This window comes from Lampris incognitus, chromosome 10 (genome assembly GCF_029633865.1).
Source record: "Lampris incognitus isolate fLamInc1 chromosome 10, fLamInc1.hap2, whole genome shotgun sequence".
NCBI lineage: Eukaryota > Metazoa > Chordata > Actinopteri > Lampriformes > Lampridae > Lampris > Lampris incognitus.
In genome coordinates, this window is record NC_079220.1 from 57,386,271 (window position 1) to 57,403,950 (window position 17,680).

General features: G+C 48.7%; 1 protein-coding gene across 1 annotated transcript; it reads left to right on the forward strand.

Annotated features, from left to right (window-relative positions):
* Positions 1-670: 670 nt before the first annotated feature.
* On the forward strand, positions 671-16,317 carry hlfa (HLF transcription factor, PAR bZIP family member a). Its single transcript, XM_056287381.1, has 4 exons — positions 671-1,049; positions 1,812-2,180; positions 11,364-11,578; positions 13,788-16,317. Exons 1-4 carry the CDS (start codon positions 935-937, stop codon positions 14,001-14,003), a joined length of 915 nt encoding a protein of 304 aa, XP_056143356.1. The 5' UTR covers positions 671-934; the 3' UTR covers positions 14,004-16,317.
* The last annotated feature ends 1,363 nt before the right edge of the window (positions 16,318-17,680 follow it).

A 17,680-nucleotide genomic window follows, 5' to 3' on the forward strand; every position in this document is an offset into this window, starting at 1 on the left:
GTATAATAGAGTAAAATATATATATATATATATATATATATATATATAACACATCTAATTTAGTATTGATATTGAAATAACTTGACTTTGAACTGTTGAAATAAATTGGTTTTTTTATTGTAAACTATACCCACGAGTGTGTGTGTTGTCTTTGGGGTGAGTACTAGAATCCGGTCTAGAAAAAAACCTACACCAATCTCCACTGAACTTAGACATTAGACTGGAAACTGTCCCTGCGCAAGCATAGGCCCATTCCCCTGTCGTGCAGGTTACACATACATACATACATGCATGTAAGTATGTATGAATGTATGTGTTATGACCTGCTGACATCTATTTCAGCAGGTCTGGTATATTCTCTGCACCACTGCACTTTATCACCTCTTATTTCACCTGTACAAGTCAGTCCTTGTGTGTATGTAAGTGAAGATTGTTGTGTTGTTGTGTTGTGTTGTGTTGTTATTCTATGGTAAGTACACTGAGAGAGCCACGACACCAGGGTCACGTTCCACGTAGCGCAGGCCTACATGGCCAGTAGCCCTGATTGGGACGTATGCACGTTTGTGTGTATGTATTGTGTGTGCGTCTGTGTGTACGTGCCCGGTGACGAATAAGATCTCCCCCCTCCCCGCAGCCGCTCCGCGATGTGACGTCACGCACCTCGGCACATGGGGGGGTCAGGTCCTGCACAGGCTCCGCCGTACAGACGGTTCCCCGCCCTCCCTGCGCCTCCTGCCAGTGAGCAGTCGACGAGAGCTGGTCCGCGCTGGTCTACACTGCCATCAGTTTCTCCCGGTCCGCGCTGGTCTTACGCCGCTGCCGGTTTCTCCTGGACGGGTCGGAGAGCGCTCAAAGCCAGTTGGATTTGTCGCCGGAGCAACTCGGTCCCGCAGCCTTGGAAAGCCCATTAAGTCCCGTCAGCCCGGAGAGAGAGATGGAGAAAATGGCCAGACCTCTCCCCATAAACCCAACTTTCCTGCCGCCGACGCACGGCGTGCTGAAGTCGCTCCTGGAGAACCCGCTCAAGCTGCCCTTTCACCACGACCAAGGTAAAGCCCGCCTGCCCGCCTGCCTGCGGGGGGCATGTCGGGGTTTGGGGGGGGGGGGTTTGGTCCTTAATGTTTAGTTGTTCTAATTTGCGGGCTGTCGCGTGGGAAGTGGCCGGTATGACAGCTCGGGGGCGCGTGAAGGGACGGGGTCTGCGCGTGAAGGGACGGGGTCTGTGTTGCGCACACGTTGCTTCGCTTTTGTGAGACGCCAAACAACAAGTGTGTGTGTGTGTGTGTGTGTGTGTAGCTCAGCCTGGCGGGCTGAGCTTAGCTGACAGAACACGCCGATCCCTTTAACCCGCTGGGCTGAGAGACAAGAACTCAGAGCCGTCAGCCAGAACCCCCCTCCCTCCTCCCCCCCTCCCCTCCGCGCCTCGCTGCTGGGCAGGTTGTGTTTGGTTTCACTGGATTCTTTGCTGCATGTTTTGTTTGAGTGACAGCTTTTCTGACACGACTGCTCCGAGTTTCTACTCGGAGCAACCTCTGCACCCTCTCTGCCTTGGACGTGTTTTTTTTTTCTTCTTTTCTCCCTCCCCATAAATGTATTCCAAGAGTTGTCGACAGAGGGCGCTGTTCTCGCCAGGGTAGAGGAGCGCCGCTGATGTCCATACTCAGCATTTAGCCCAGCTATTTATTTTTGGTCATGTCATTTAATGTGTTGAGCGAATTTCATTCATCACACAAACGCTGCACATGTCGCTGCCTGCTCTCTGCACCCTGCACTCTGCAGACCATGTTGTGACTGTCTGTAAACGTTCGCAGGGTTCGGAAAAGACAAAGAGAAAGAGAAAAAGTTGGAAGATGAGAGCAGCACGGCCAGCCATCCGCAGTCCGCCTTCCTCGGGCCGACCCTGTGGGACAAGACCTTGCCTTACGACGGCAACAACTTCCAGCTGGAGTACATGGACCTGGAGGAGTTCCTGTCGGAGAACGGCATCCCTGCAAACCCACCTCAGAGCGACCAGAGGCCTCAGACGCCCCAGACGCCCCAGGCCCCTCTGCAGCAGCAGCAGCAGCCGCCGCCGCCTGCTCCCCCGACACCCTCTGTTGTTGACCTCAGCAGCAGAGCCACCACCTCGGTGCACACGGGCACGGTGCCCCAAAACTGCCACCACAGTCCCAGCATGACAAGTAAGAGTGCACACAGATGAGTCAAGTATGCAAGCATTGTTGTTACACACACACACACACACACACACACGACTACATTCATTCCCTAACCCTTAACCTTAACCGTCAGAACTACATGCCTAACCTCAACACGTACCCTAACTCCTAACTCTAATCTAATCCCAATTCCAACCCTAACCCCAAACCCACTAAACCCAAGTCCTAATCCGACAACAGATCCTCGAAGGAGTGACTGGCCTAAATGCCCTCGCTTTGCAAAGAATGTCCTCACCGTTATGCTTAAAAACTCAAACAGGTCCTCACAAATATAGCCTGACGAGAACACACACACACACACACACACACACACACACACACACACACACACACACACATGCACAGGGGCTATATTGTATTGTTTGTACTGTTGCACCAGTGGGCTGTTTGCTCACCTGCCACACACACACACAGACACACACACATGTACATGCACATGACAGCTTATCACCTTTCAGGAACATATTAATTGCCCGCCTCGGGGGAGTAGTGGGGGGAGGGGCTGTGGGAGCCTGTGTGATGCACAGCGAAGGCGAGCTGTGTGCGTGGCCCTGTAATCAGTGTCCCGTCAGGCGGCGTCTGTGAGCGCGGCTCTGATGCCGCTGCCGCTTCTCTGCAAGCTGTTTCCCATTACATTAAAGCGCCGTTGTGCCCCACAGACGGAGGGTTCCGGAAAGTTTCCGAAACTCGCGTCCTCCCGTGTTGATGCACTCGCCACAAAGACCAGTACGAGATAAGAGTCCGCCCCAGGGACCTCTTCCTGGCGGCGGGGGGGAGTCGCTGTAGATTAAATGCTGAGTAGCGTCTACATGGTACATATGGAGATAATGGCGGTGAGAGTCACCCCTGTTGATAGAGGGGCCTCATCCGTCCTCTAAGAGGGGTCATTACCGGTGTATTAAATGATGCCGAAATTTAACTATTTCTCGCTCTTGCCCCTCGTAACACCAGGGGTGTAAGAAAATATCAATACACTTGAGTATCATCATATTATTTTTTGTGATACTGTATCGAGTCTCAAAACCGCTGTATCGATTTTAAATTGTTTACATGTAAAAGTTCGTGACAAACATGTTGAGTTGTGTGTAACCCCACGACCGCTAGATAACAGTGTTGTAATCCATCTTCAGCCATTTGACTCTTCCACTCCAACCCAACAACGTAAACTGAGAGAGGAAGTAGCATAAGCTCAAAGAACACAGGCCAGTGAAACCACAATATATCACCTTTCTTACAGTATCACAATATGTCGCCTTTCTTACAGTAACACAATATATCACCTTTCTTACAGTATCACAGCATATCACCTTTCTTACAGTATCACAATATATCACCTTTCTTACAGTATCACAATATATCACTTTTCTTACAGTATCACAATATATCACCTTTCTAACAGTATCACAATATATCACCTTTCTTACAGTATCACAATATATCACCTTTCTTACAATATCATAATGTATCACCTCTCTTACAGTATCACATTATTTCACCTTATAGTATCACAATGTATCACCTTTCTTACAGTATCACAATGTATCACCTTTCTTACAGTATCACAATATATCACCTTTCTTACAGTATCACAATATATCACCTTTCTTACAATATCATAATGTATCACCTGTGGGAGGGCTCAAACTGACATTTTGGAGCCGACAGTGTAGGGTTGTACTCTTCTTTGCTGTTTAGAGCTGCTTAGTACGGGTTTGATAGACACACATACACACACACCTCTGCTGTGATTGGCTACTGGACTTTGGAGTCGTAAGGAACAGGTTCAAGTCCAAGGATGCCCTCGTCCAGATTGTTAAACTTTGCTAAGCTAAACCAACGAGACGTGTGCGTCCTCTTGTTACGAAGGTGTGTCGTCGCAGCTGTTGTGTTTTTAGTAAATATTCATTTGTGTGTTGTTGTTTTTTTGTGCAGCGTTTGATTTGGCACCGCCTTTGGCGGAAGTGTCTGTGTGTTTCTGTCCTGAACAGTCCACTCCAAGCACCAAATCTACAACATGTTATGGTAGTTGTTGTAGTTGTATTGAAGTTTTATTGTCGTTCATTTCAAACAGTCTTGTGTAGAGGGCATTTGCTGCACGACAGTGTTGCTGTAGTCGGTGCAGGCCCAGGTTTTTGGCCGTGTCTGGTGATCCGTCGTGCATCAGTGCTACACGCTTTGGTGTTCAGCTGCTGGCCGCAGAACAGATTCCCTCCCGCTGTCTTGCCCCTTGTTTTACGTTCAGGAAAGACGACAAAGCTAAGATGTGGAGTCGCCTCGACCCGTAAAGCTCAGTCTGTCATCCGTCCTGTGGCGGGTACAGGTGGAGCCGGAGAACCACCCCGAGGCGCAGGAGGTGCAGGAGGTGCTAGTGTGTGCGAGCTGTGTTTTAGTCTGTGGGTGTTTGTCTGCGTGTGTGGACGTGTGCATGTGTGCATGCATGTGTGCATGCATGAGCGCTGGTGTGTGTGTGTGTGTGTGTGTTCTGTAAGGTCCCCCCCCCCCGTGTTTTTTTTCTCCACATTACCTCTCACGTGAAAACAGCGGAGGCTTCTGGGCCATGTGACGGACACATGTGGGTGCCGTGTGCAGCGCTCTGTGCTGTAAACAGGAGCTTGTCACGGCATGAGCCTCTCCGGCCCCTCCCTCCCTCCCTCCCTCAATCACTCTCCCTTTAACACTCTCTGTTCCCCATTGACTCGTCCTGGCCCTCCCTCCCTCCGCTCTTGTTCTGCCAGAGCCTGGATTTGGAGACTCGGCTGAGGCACAGCCTGTACCTTGCTGAGATCACATGGCCTTGGGTGTGCTGGGATCACGTGGGCGCAGTATTGTTCCAGCTAGTCTGGCCTAGTCGAGCGGCCACAGACACCGTCCACAACATCCAGCGTCCCTACCCAGCGCTCCGCTCGCAACCGACACAGCGGGGCGCCGGGAGCTTTGTTACCACAGCGGATAGGTTATCCAGCGACTCGGGCAAACGGACTACGGGCGCTGAAGGGTGTTAGGGGCCGTCCTAATGTTGGCAGGGGCCAAAGGGGAAGTTGGATGTAGGTGAGGATGAGGTCAAAGGGTGTGTTCTGTGTGATGCACTTGAACACAAAGGAAGTTTAGTTAGTTTAGAAAATGCATAAACAAGGGGCGTCCGGGTGGCGTCACGGTCGATTTCGTTGCCTACCAACATGGGGATCGCCGGTTCGAATCCCCACATTGCCTCCGGCTTGGTCGGGGCGTCCCTACGGACAAAATTGGCCATGTATGCGGGTGGGAAGCTGGATGTGGGTATGTGTCCTGGTTGCTGCACTAGCACCTCCTCTGGTTGGTGGGGGCGCCTGTTTGGGGGGGGAGGGGGAATTGGGCGGAATAGCGTGATCCTCCCACGTGCTACGTCCCCCTGGTGAAACTCCTCACTGTCAGGTGAAAAGAAGCGGCTGGTGACTCCACTTGTATGGGAGGAGGCGTGTGGTAGTCTGCGGCCCTCCCCGGATCAGCAGAGGGGGTGGAGCAGAGACCGGCACGGCTCGGAAGAGTGGGGTCATTGGCCAAGTACAACTGGGGAGGAAAGGGGGGGGGTAGATTTGAAAAAAGATGCATAAGCAAAGTGCAGAGATGTGAGCATGAAGCACACGACAGCTCCGTCTCGTGGGACGGCGCTGCAGCGGTTCTGAGCAAACCCGTTGAAATGATCCAACGTGTTTGGATGAGCACACAGCGGCGTCGGAGCACGCTCCGTAAACGGACTTGTCAGTGTTGCTCTCGTTAACGTTTGCCTACTCTCACATGTTTTTAGGCTGTTCTGTACGTATAACACTTGTGTTTCCTGAATGAGGGTCACGGTCACTTCCTTATCAACAAAAAGAGTCCTCTCTTGGCATTTTCATGTGTCGCGGTGTGGCCTCGTGGGCAGGATCGGTATGTTCTGCCCAAACAGTTTTGTGTAACGAAGCCCTCTTGGCTCATGTACCATGTCAGCATCTGACAAAACAGTGTGATGCTTATGGGAATCCTGCAGGCTGTGATTCGAGTCTGGCGTACTGATATTTTAGGATTTAACTAAGTACGCCGTTTCTGCAAGCCTCCTGATTTTGCAGCGATTAACTTCATGGGCCCAAGATAAGCGAACAAGTGAGACATTCTGCAAATACAGAAACCTCTTTGAACGGTCCTGGGTTACTTAATGCCACTTATAGAGAAAATCCCTTTATTTTATTTTAGCTCTCCAGAAGTGTCCAGTGAGAGGAGGAACAACAAACCTTTTTTTTTTTTTGTTTCCAGGGTCACACCCGGGTCAGAGTTCTGCAGCTTTCTTTGTGATCTTCCACAATGTCAACAACCGATCCCAAACCTGAATCCCGTTATCGCTGTGATATTTAAATCCGGACCGCCTCCGACACAAATCCAAATCCACTGATGCAAAACCCACTGGATTAGTCATCTGGACAAATGCAAATGTCATACTGAGTGTGCGTCCGGGGTACGACGTTAAACCGCAACCGCCGGGTCGTCAGCGACTAAACCGGCCCCCCCACTTCCCCCCTTGGGTTGTTGTGAGGAGGGTACGTGGACACCCAGCAGGACTAAAATCAAAACCTGTCAAAGGGCAGATGAGTTCCTCTGTGAACCAGCGGCCATCCATACCTGGAGAGGAGATGGGGACCACCAGGTACTGCCCCCTACTGACACACAGTGATGACTCAACCCTGTTGAGGCATCAGCTGTGCTCCTGTGACCTCCATAGGTTACGGAACTGATGATAATGATGATGATGATGATGATGATGATGATGGCGGCATTGAGTGTAAAGTGAATTTCACCGACAGTGCCACGTTTGGCACACGGTTTTCAACAGAATTTCGGTTTGCGTATCAGGGTCCTGTTTATCTGGGTTTGTGCACGGTCCCAGCCAGCTCGGCCATTCGTGGGTGGCTTCCTTGCTACCGTGTTGGGCTTGTTAAATTTGGACTTCCTGCCGGGCGGTGGAACGATTTTGCAGTCATCGAGCCCACGTTTGACAACTACTTCCTTTACTGCTCTAAATGAGCTGCGGCGAGGCGGAGGCCGCCGCGGGTCAGGGAGCTGGTTGTCGCTCAGTCTCGGGTCACCGCTCGGACCCTGTGACCATCGGCGGTGCAGCGTGTCGCTGTATTTTTAGTGCCTTAATGAGGAGTTCAAGATGGAACTGTAAGGTGATTAGGCGAGTGGAGCTATTTCCGGAGGAACGGTTCGGCTCATCTGCTCGTTGTGCGGACGGCTCGTTTAAACCCGACACGTCGTCTTAAGACGGTGTCTAATTTAAATTATTAAGCCGCTTTCTGTCTCTTGCAGTACCCACGAGTATTTTACGACTGGCTGGTGAGCCCGTGTATTACTGCAGTTTAATTTTAGACCACTGGGATATGAAAAGCAGGTAAATCCCACAAAACGGCCCCTTCGTGAGGTGCAAACAGGTGAAACGAAGCCACGAGGAAGTCTTTATTTAAACACCCATAAGAAGGCATCCACTTCCTGCTAGAAAGCTACGATTTGCACTTTTTGTTGGCATTTGCCTCCTGTCCGAGTGTCTCTCAGATCGTTTCTGTTTCCAGCACGGACAGGAAACACCTCGCGCCAACCCGCGACCACGAACCAACGCACCGGCGTGTGTTTCTGTCGCCGCGGCTGCACTAACGGGCCCTGTCAGTTACCTCGGCAACACTTGCGGTCTGCTGGTGTTTGGGCCGCCGTCTGACGTTTACCTCACATCACAACAAGAGCCAAAAGCAGCTTTGGCCCGACGCTGCTCCATCAGGTCAAAGGTCAGCGGTGTTGACCGGCAGTCATGGCAAGCTTGTACTGAAAAATCTGGGTCACAGCGTTTGTGCTGACAGCACATGGACAACATGCGTAGCGGTTTGTTGAGCCTTGTCTTGTTTTGTGTTGTTTCTGCTGTATTTTCGTAGTGGCCCGGGTGCTGCGTTGCTTGTCAGGTGTTTAGTTAAAGAGCGAGTGTTGAAAACAGCTGTTCCACTTGTCTGCACCACAAACGCATCGCCACTTATGTCACGAACCACTCGGTCATAACGCCATTGTAAGGACGGAAAATTAACTCACAGGGAGTCAAATCATCGTCCACTGTCGACCTAAGCCATCCATCCACCCATCCTTCCATCTATCCATCCACCCATCCTTCCATCTATCCATCCACCCATCCTTCCATCCATCCACCCATCCTTCCATCTATCCATCCATTATCCGAACTGCTACCCCTGCTCTCGGGCTCACGGGGATGCTGGAGGCTTTCCCAGCAGTCACTGGGCAACATGGGGGAGACACCCTGGACAGGCTGCCAGACCATCACACACACACACACACACACACACACACACACACACACACACACACACACACACACACACACACACACACACACACACACACACACAGAGTAATGCCAATTCACCTGACCCACGGTGGCGCAGTGGTTAGCGTGGTCACCTCACTGCAAGGAGGTCCATGGTTCGAGCCCCGGGGTGGTCCAACCTTCGGGGTCATCCCGGGTCGTCCTCTGTGTGGAGTTTGCATGTTCTCCCCGTGTCTGCGTGGGTTTCCTCCGGGTGCTCCGGTTTCCTCCACAGACCTAAGCTATATAAAACTCAAACCAGTGGGACAAACCTTGCACAGCAGAGGCTGTAAAGGCACAGGATGAATCTTTCTGATGTGCCTTCATTCAGTTCAAACATGAAACCTGGTTGTCTGAAATCAGTTTTTACCAGGGTGTTGGGGGGCTTTTTTGTACGTTTATTTTTAGCGGCTGTGTGACATCACCACCTGGTGGTTGGACCGTGTAACTACACGTGCCCTTCTGACGCAGCCCAGCCTTGTTAAATGTTGTTTACCATCCTGGAAAGGCTCCCACAGCTCATAGCTGTCATCAAGAGTTGCTCGCATCATGTTTTATAGCATGATCAGATGATGAGAACCGACATTCCCTCTCAAGGATCAGCCCCACAAAAACAAAACACAACAAACAAACAAAACAAGCGCAGGCAAAGAGAAAAGAAACGGAGACTTCTAAGGAAATCACGTCAGCTCCCCCTCAAAGGGCCCCTCACTCCTTTTTCTCCTCTCCGTGCTTGGCCCCTGCCCCCCTGGACCCTGCTGCCCGGCAGTGGGGCAGTACGGGGAAAACACGTGCTGCTCCGTGACGCCTTCAGCCGTCCACTTTCCACTGAAGTGGCAGGTGTCACTGTAACGGTGTTATTCCTGTATGTTTTCCTGTCATTTTAGCTGGAAGAAGCACTTCCGGTGTTGTGGAAGTGCAGCCATGCTGACTTCTGCTGACAATCAATCAAGCAATCAAATCTTACTTTATTCAGACACATCGGACAACAACACAAAAATACAGCTAACAGCAGTTCACAAGTCCACAATGATTAAGACCTAGACAGACATTTGTTCCAGTGTTTCCAGAAACAAGAGGAGTAGCTTGTGTCTCTTTGTGCAGGCTCAGTTAACAGCATTATAATTACATTATTGGAGTCAATTAATCGACACATATAAAATTCCTCAGCACAGCATGAAAAGTGGGAACATTACTAATCACACACATGTGACTTGCACTTGTCCATCTTGGAAGCTTGAGCAAGACTCTGGATGCATCATTATATGCTACCTGCAGCGTTTTCATTGTTGCTTTGCTATATAGTCGCACCACAGGTGGGCTGTATAGAGTGGAGTACGGTAGGCCCTAAAAAGAGCAGTTTTAACATCATCTGTACACACATGATGTTTGCGTGCCACCATATTGGTTTGTGCATAAAGTCTGCAACACTGGCGCTGCACATCATCGTCATCACATAGATCATTCCTGATCGTGTGAGCCAGACGTTCTACTGTGTTCACCACATCTACTGCTTGGTCTGCCAAGAAGAATGGAGGACCATGTTGCTTCTGATCCTCCTTGGTTTTAGCAGTCATGACAACACTCTTTTCAGAGTTAAATGTGATGTCATGCTGCACACCATAACTTGAGCAGACCCTGAGCGGTGCTGTAGGCCAGCACTACGAGGAGACAGGAGGACTAAGTCATCAGCGTACATCAGATGGTTAGTAAGACTACTCCCGCCACACAGCTCCCATGAAATCAAAAGTGTGTTTTCATTCTTGTCACCTCGTTTATCAGCGTCACATTTGGTGTTGAACCGATCCAAAACAGTGTTGAACAAATGTTTCACTGAAAGGAAATTGTTTTATATTCGTGTTTATAAGAATAATTTTTTTTTTGTCTTCCTGCACTTGAAGATGTACGTTAACAAAAACCTAATGAGTGAACGGGAGCGAGATTGAGACGAGACCCGTGATCGTCATTCATTTATTATCCAGTTGAAACTAGCCAATAGCATACCAATATCCACATTTTTCTAAAAATACTCACCCATGATTGGCTGTCACTCAATTTAACCCCCCCCCCACACACACACAAATCCCACCTGACTGTGCAGTTTTAATTCAGCTATACATCAAATGGCAGAAGTTTGTGGTGATACAAATGCTGTTTCCTGTGTCCCTTATTTACTACTAATTACTATGAAGTCGTTACTCCCACATAGCAAACCTGCTGTGGCCTGGACCCGTCCCACACCGACACTTCATCCGGCCCACATACTGCGTAGAATGATGGCACTTGGGCGGTCCGCTCCTGTTTGCCAGATTTGGGCCAGAACCAAGCCATAGCAATGCCGCATGTGCCACATATTTGCCAAAGGTGGCCCATATCTGTTTTGTGATATTTGGACCATATTCACCATTTACCACACGGACCACTTCAGGGTCACATCCAGATCACATGTTGCTCAGAGCAACGCAGCTTTGCCAAAAAAGGCCCACATTTGATTTGGCATATTTGGGCCACATTTGCTATTATACATGTGGGCCACTTCAGGCTCACATCCAGTTTGTCAGGGCCAGAAGAAGGCCATCAGTGCTGCATCACTGCCTGCAATGGCCCACATCCGCATGCTGTCTGGGCTGTGATTCATGCTGCTGTGTACATCCAGTTCATTCCAGCAGATTACAAAAGTTGGAAACAAGCTTGGAAATGTCTAAAAAAAGATGCCCAAATTTGGGAACTCGCTGGTGATAAGTTTGTAATTTGTAATTTTTTTTTTCTGTCAGCGCTGCCCTCAGCCCGAGACACCCCGAGCCCCATCGACCCAGAGTCCATTCAGGTGCCGATGAGTTACGAGCCCGACCCGGCTGACCTGGCGCTATCCAGCGTGCCCGGCCAGGAAATCTTTGACCCAAGAAAACGCAAATTCTCGGCGGAGGAGCTGAAACCACAGCCCATGATCAAGAAAGCGCGCAAGGTTTTCATCCCTGAAGACCTCAAGGTAAACACCTCCTCCTCCTCCTGTTGTCATTCTTACCATGCAACTTACTGTCACGTTTGTTGGCGGTGTTAGGTAAGATCTCTTGTTTTGGCAGAGACATGAGAACTTCCAGTTTTTAATTGTTACGTCGGAGAGAAGGAGGACACATTCTGCACCAGGGAACACAAGGTGGTTTTAAGCACACAGTGTAAGCCCAGATAGCAAAACTGCTGTGGCCCGGACCCGTCCCACACCTGACACTTCATCCGGCCCACATACTGCGTGGAATGATGGCACTTGGGCAGTCCGCTCCTGTTTGCCATAGCGATGCTGCATGTGCCACATATTTGCCAAAGGTGGCCCATATTTGTTTTGTGATATTTGGGCCATATTCACCATTTACCACACGGGCCACTTCAGGCTCACATCCAGATCACATGTTGCCCAGAGCACTGCAGCTTTGCCAAAAAAGGCCCACATTTGATTTGGCATATTTGGGCCATATTTGCTATTATACATGTGGGCCACTTCAGGCTCACATCCAGTTTGTCAGGGCCAGAAGAAGGCCATCAGTGCTGCATCACTGCCTGCAATGGCCCACATCCGGATACTATCTGGGAGAGGGCCGCTGGCTCGATGCCAAACCCAATTACATTCTCCAACATGCAGGCAGTAAAAACGGTACTCTGACTGATCAAGCCATTCATATGATTACCATTTCCTCATAGTCTGAATAGCAATTTGAAAGGATATAAAAGAGCCACACACAGGTGAATACGCATGTAGACAACACGCATGTAGACAACACACAGAGGCAAAGTCGGAAATGTTTATCTGATTTCTTTTTAACGTGACGCTGTGGCCTCATGCAAAAATATCCCAGTGCAAAAAGGAAGGTTGGATAGATGTTTCAGTTGTCAAACCGTCACCAGTGTCCTCATCCAGCCAGGGGCAGCAGTGCGGTGCAGGGCAGGAAATACCCAAGAGAAGCCAGCATTTGTTCAGGACACTGACGGTGGTTTGATAACCAAAATGTTTGTCCTGTTTCACGTTTTGCACTTGATCACTTGATCATTTGTGCACCAGACTTAAGCTCAGTGTGAAGATAAATTAAATAAAAAAGTGACACTAAAGATTTGATAACAGGGGGCGTCCGGATAGCATAGCGGTCTATTCTGTTGCCTACCAACCACGGGGATCGCCGGTTCGAATCCCCGTGTTACCTCCGGCTTGGTCGGGCGTCCCTACAGACACAATTGGCCGTGTCCAGGTGGGGAGCCGGATGTGGGTATGCGTCCTGGTCGCTACACTAGCGCCTCCTCTGGTCGGTCGGGGCACCTGTTCGGGGGGGGACTGGGGGGAATAGTGTGATCCTCCCACGTGCTACGTCCCCCTGGTGAAACTCCTCACTGTCAGGTGAAAAGAAGCGGCTGGTGACTCCACATGTATGGGAGGAGGCATGTGGTAGTCTGCAGCCCTGCCCGGATCAGCAGAGGGTTCGGAGCAGAGACCGGGACGGCTCGGAAGAGTGGGGTAATTGGCCGGATACAATTTGGGAGCAGAAGGGAGAGAAAAAAAAAGAAAAAGATTCAATAACAGTTTTTAAAAAAATTTATCCAAGCCAGAAAAATATAAATGAATCCCTCTTACAAAAAATAACGAGCAAATAAAATCTTTTGACAGCAAAAATGTTTGCAAAATTTGCCGAGGCCACGGTGCAGGGAGCAGGCTACAGTGCTGCAGTACACCAAGATCAGTAGTACAGTGATCATAAGAGTATTATTTTGTGGTACAGTGATCATAAGAGTATTATTTAGTAGTACAGTGATCATAAGAGTATTATTTAGTATTACAGTGATAATAAGAGTATTATTTAGTAGTACAGTGATCATAACAGTATTATTTAGTAGTACAGTGATAATAAGAGTATTATTTAGTAGTACAGTGATCATAACAGTATTATTTAGTAGTACAGTGATCATAACAGTATTATTTAGTAGTACATTGATAATAAGAGTATTATTTAGTAGTACAGTGATCATAAGAGTATTATTTAGTAGTACAGTGATCATAAGAGTATTATTTAGTAGTACAGTGATCTTAAGAGTATTATTTAGTAGTACATTGATAATTAGTGTTATTTAGTAGTACAGAAGAAAAGTCAGAGGGAACCAACAGACTTGAACACAGGTCCTAACCCATGTTTTGGTTCTGCCTGGTTATGGTGCAGGATGACAAGTACTGGGCCCGGCGCAGAAAGAACAATGTGGCGGCCAAGAGGTCACGAGATGCTCGGCGGCTGAAGGAAAACCAGATCGCCATCCGGGCCGGGTTTCTGGAGAAGGAGAACTGCGCGCTTCGCCTGGAGGTAGCAGACTTGAGGAAGGAGCTGGGCCGCTGCAAGAACGTTTTGGCTAAATACGAGGCCCGGCACGGGCCCTTGTGAGCCCCCTCCTCTCCACGGAGACGTCCCTGCAGAACCCCCCCCTTTTAATCCCACCTACCCGGCTCTACCATGAGTTTGAAGGACAATGTGTCTCTTTTGGTGGCAATGACCCCCCCACCCCTACCTCCAACCATGCCCCCATCACCATCTCTCGCTCTCCCTCACTCTGTTTCTCCAGCAGCATCCTGTATGATTCTGGTATTACAACAGTCATCATCACATCACAATTTTATCATGAGTGTCTGTCCATCAGTACGTTAACCTGTAAACGTCAGTCGACACATACACACGGATACTCAACCCCTCCCCAACACACACACACACACACACACGTATATATACATGCATTGCCCTCACCTATAAATGAGGAGTTTTAATGAGCCAACCTATCAGCTGAGTTCCTGCCCAGCCGCCCCTTTTTCCTTCATCGGTTCAAGTTGCAGACGATGCCATGCTGTTCGTCACTGACTTTCGTATCCCTTTTATACGTATGACGAGGACTGAGAACTGTAATTGTACTATTTGTGTTCCCACCATTCCCTCCTGTGTGTTCATCCAGCGCTGCGCCACCATCTTGACTCTTCACTCCGCTTCCTCTTTACTCTAAGCGTCCCACATGTGAAGATTCTCTCTGTCCCGTGATTTGTACTCTCGCCTTTCTTCTCAACAGAGGTATGCTGCATCTTCTTCTTTTGACAATTTTTAAAATCGGCGACGTTCATGTTGTATTTTAATTGTTACTCCGTGGCTCCATTTCCCCACAAACGTAGTGCTAAAAGACGAGGGACATGATCAGCGCAGGCCTCTAGCTTCATACCTAGCATCGCCATGCTACTACTACTACTCCTATTACTACTACTACTATTTTTTGCTGCTCCCGTTAGGGGGCGCCACCGCGGATCATCCGTTTCCATCTCTTCCTGCCCTCTGCATCTTCCTCTGTCACACCAGCCACCTGCATCCCAGATAGCAGACACATTTGGGCCTAATCTGGGGCACTTTTGGTACTTAGGGCTCAGTTACGGCACTGGCAAGTCTTGTGTGGGCCAGACGTGGCCCAAATGTAATGAACCGGGCTTGACTTGGGATACAGCACATACTGTGTTGGCCAGATGTGGCCAAAATGTGGCTGAGTTGAGGCAGCCACACTCACCCTGAGTCAACGCCGTCATTCAGGCCAAATGTGGGCCGTAGGAGAACTGCAGATGTGGGCCATATGTGGGCCAAAGATCCTTTGCTATCTGGGATGCCCTCTCTCACCACATCCATACCTCTTCAGCCTTCCTCTTTCCTCTTCCCTGGCAGCTCCATATTAGCATCTCCATATTAGCACTTAATCAACCGTTCCTCTCTGAACGCAGAATGGCAAGGCAGAATTGTATTGCCATGGAAAGCCAACGTTTCCTGGACCAGTACCCTGACGATAAGCAATAACTACTGAAAGGAAGCAACTCTCAACTACCCCTTCGCACCCTGGTCGGCGGACCTCTGCCGGTCTTGATGCGAGGCCATGTAGGCACCCAATATGGCGGCCATGTTCCCCTCCTGCTTTCACTGCTGTTCTCTCCCTCTCTCTCTCTGTCTCTCTGTCTCTCTCTCTCGCTCTCTCTCTCTCTCTCTCGCTGTCTCTCTCTCTGCACTAATGCGTTTCCCACAATCTGACCTGGTGCAATTTTTCCACTTGCTCACTCAAATCTACTCTGCCTGATGTTTATCTCTCTTTCTTTTTTTTAATATAAATTGCTATAATTGTTATTATTAATACTACTCTTGACATCGGTATTGTTTATCTTTTATCACCCTCCATGTTTAAATCAGATTCCAGCATGATATTTGTTTGTTTTGGGTTTTTTTTTCCAGAGAACACGTTAAAACTAAACCGTTTGCAAGTCATCTGGCAAAGCTGTTGACCATGTTGTTGTTTTCTGTTGTTGTTTTTCTCCTGCCCTTCTCTTAGCATGGCTAACGTGTGTGTTTCTTTTAGAAATCGATACAGATATCTGCAGTCTCTATTTGTAGCGAGATGTGTGCTTTCTTTTGAGATGGCTGTATGAATGTAAAAGATGTTGACGGGGGATAAAGGTTGGATGGTGTTGTCCAATACTGTGGTTCATTAACCCAATCAATTTGTTTACGACAGACCAAACCATTCAGAGCAGAGATATGATATATTGGTTATGATAGATGTTTATATAACGCTATTCTATAAGCTGTTCTTTTGTAAAGTGTTTTTCCTATACATAACTGTGTATTTTAAAGGCACAACAGATTCGGAGTATCATTAAAGAATACATCTATATTGCTTAAAGACAAACCAATATCCTGGTATTTTGATATTCTCTATATGCTAGCTAGGATGTGGTAGTTTTGCAGGGACCCGTGGTTTGTTTTAGCAGCACCCGGCTGCCCGGGCATCCCGACCAACACTGCCCAGCCGCTGCAGAGGCCTCCTTTCCACCTGTCCTCGTTCGTGGAGGGGCCGGGGTGCAGTTAAGTCAACAGATGGGGCAACTTAAAATGTAGTTACATCCAGAGGTGAGGCTGCAATTGAATACTCCTTAATAGGTGAACGCCGGAGTGAATTTCTAATCATCACACGCAAGAACTCCACTTGCAGTTGGAGTCAAGATGGGCGTCCGGGTGGCGTGGCGGTCTATTCCGTTGCCAACGAACATGGGGATCGCTGGTTCGAATCCCTGTTTTACCTCCGGCTTGGTCGGGCGTCTCTACAGACACAGTTGGCCGTGTCTGCGGGTGGGAAGCCGGATGTGAAGAGTAGGGTAATTGGCCAAGTACAGTTGGGGGGGGGGGGGTTTCAACTGCGCCAATACGCGTCTTGGCATCGTTGACTTTATATGTAATCTCGTCGCGCGAAGAAAATTGCTTTGCTTTCGGTGTGAACACAACATAAGGCTCCGCAGTGACACATCTCCCACACGTGGTCGGTTGTAATGTTGTGTGGCGTGCAAGCGTTTGCTGATCCTGGCTCAGTTTGCTGATCCTGGCTCAGAGTTTGCTGATCCTGCCTCAGTTTGCTGATCCTGGCTCAGAGTTTGTTCGATGTTATTGATGCAATCCAAAGTTGGATGCGATGTAAAATGAATATTTTCCTAACACAATATGGTATCAATTAGTGTTGTGTTTCTTTTTTTTCTTCTTTTCCCTTCCCCAGGGCAGTACCCTTATGCTTGTGTCTGCTAAGCTTATCTGCACAAATATATATATATATATATATATATATATATATATATATATATATATATATATATATACAATGTGAGCAGGGTTTGTAGTAGTGAACCCCCAGAAAATGTTTCTAGATCTCTTGGAGCGCGTCTCTGATTATCTATTTGTATGAAATCATAGGAGAAAGCCAATATTAAATACATACGTATCCCAGATTTACCTCACTGTATAGTGAATTCACTACCTCACCCGCAAATGGATGAAAGAAAGCGTAATTCTGAGTCTATTCCAGTGCCTTGAATACACCGACTGTTCCCCAGTCGCTTCAGCAATGTACCGCCTCATCACAGCATCACTCGGGTAGTAGGTTCAGATCTGCACTGAAGGGCTTCGTAGTGCGTTCAAGAAAACATGTCTCTTCTTATTTTGGACACTACAATGGACTTATAACCGTTGTATTCATGGCAACACCATAGACTGTTTCAGAGTGT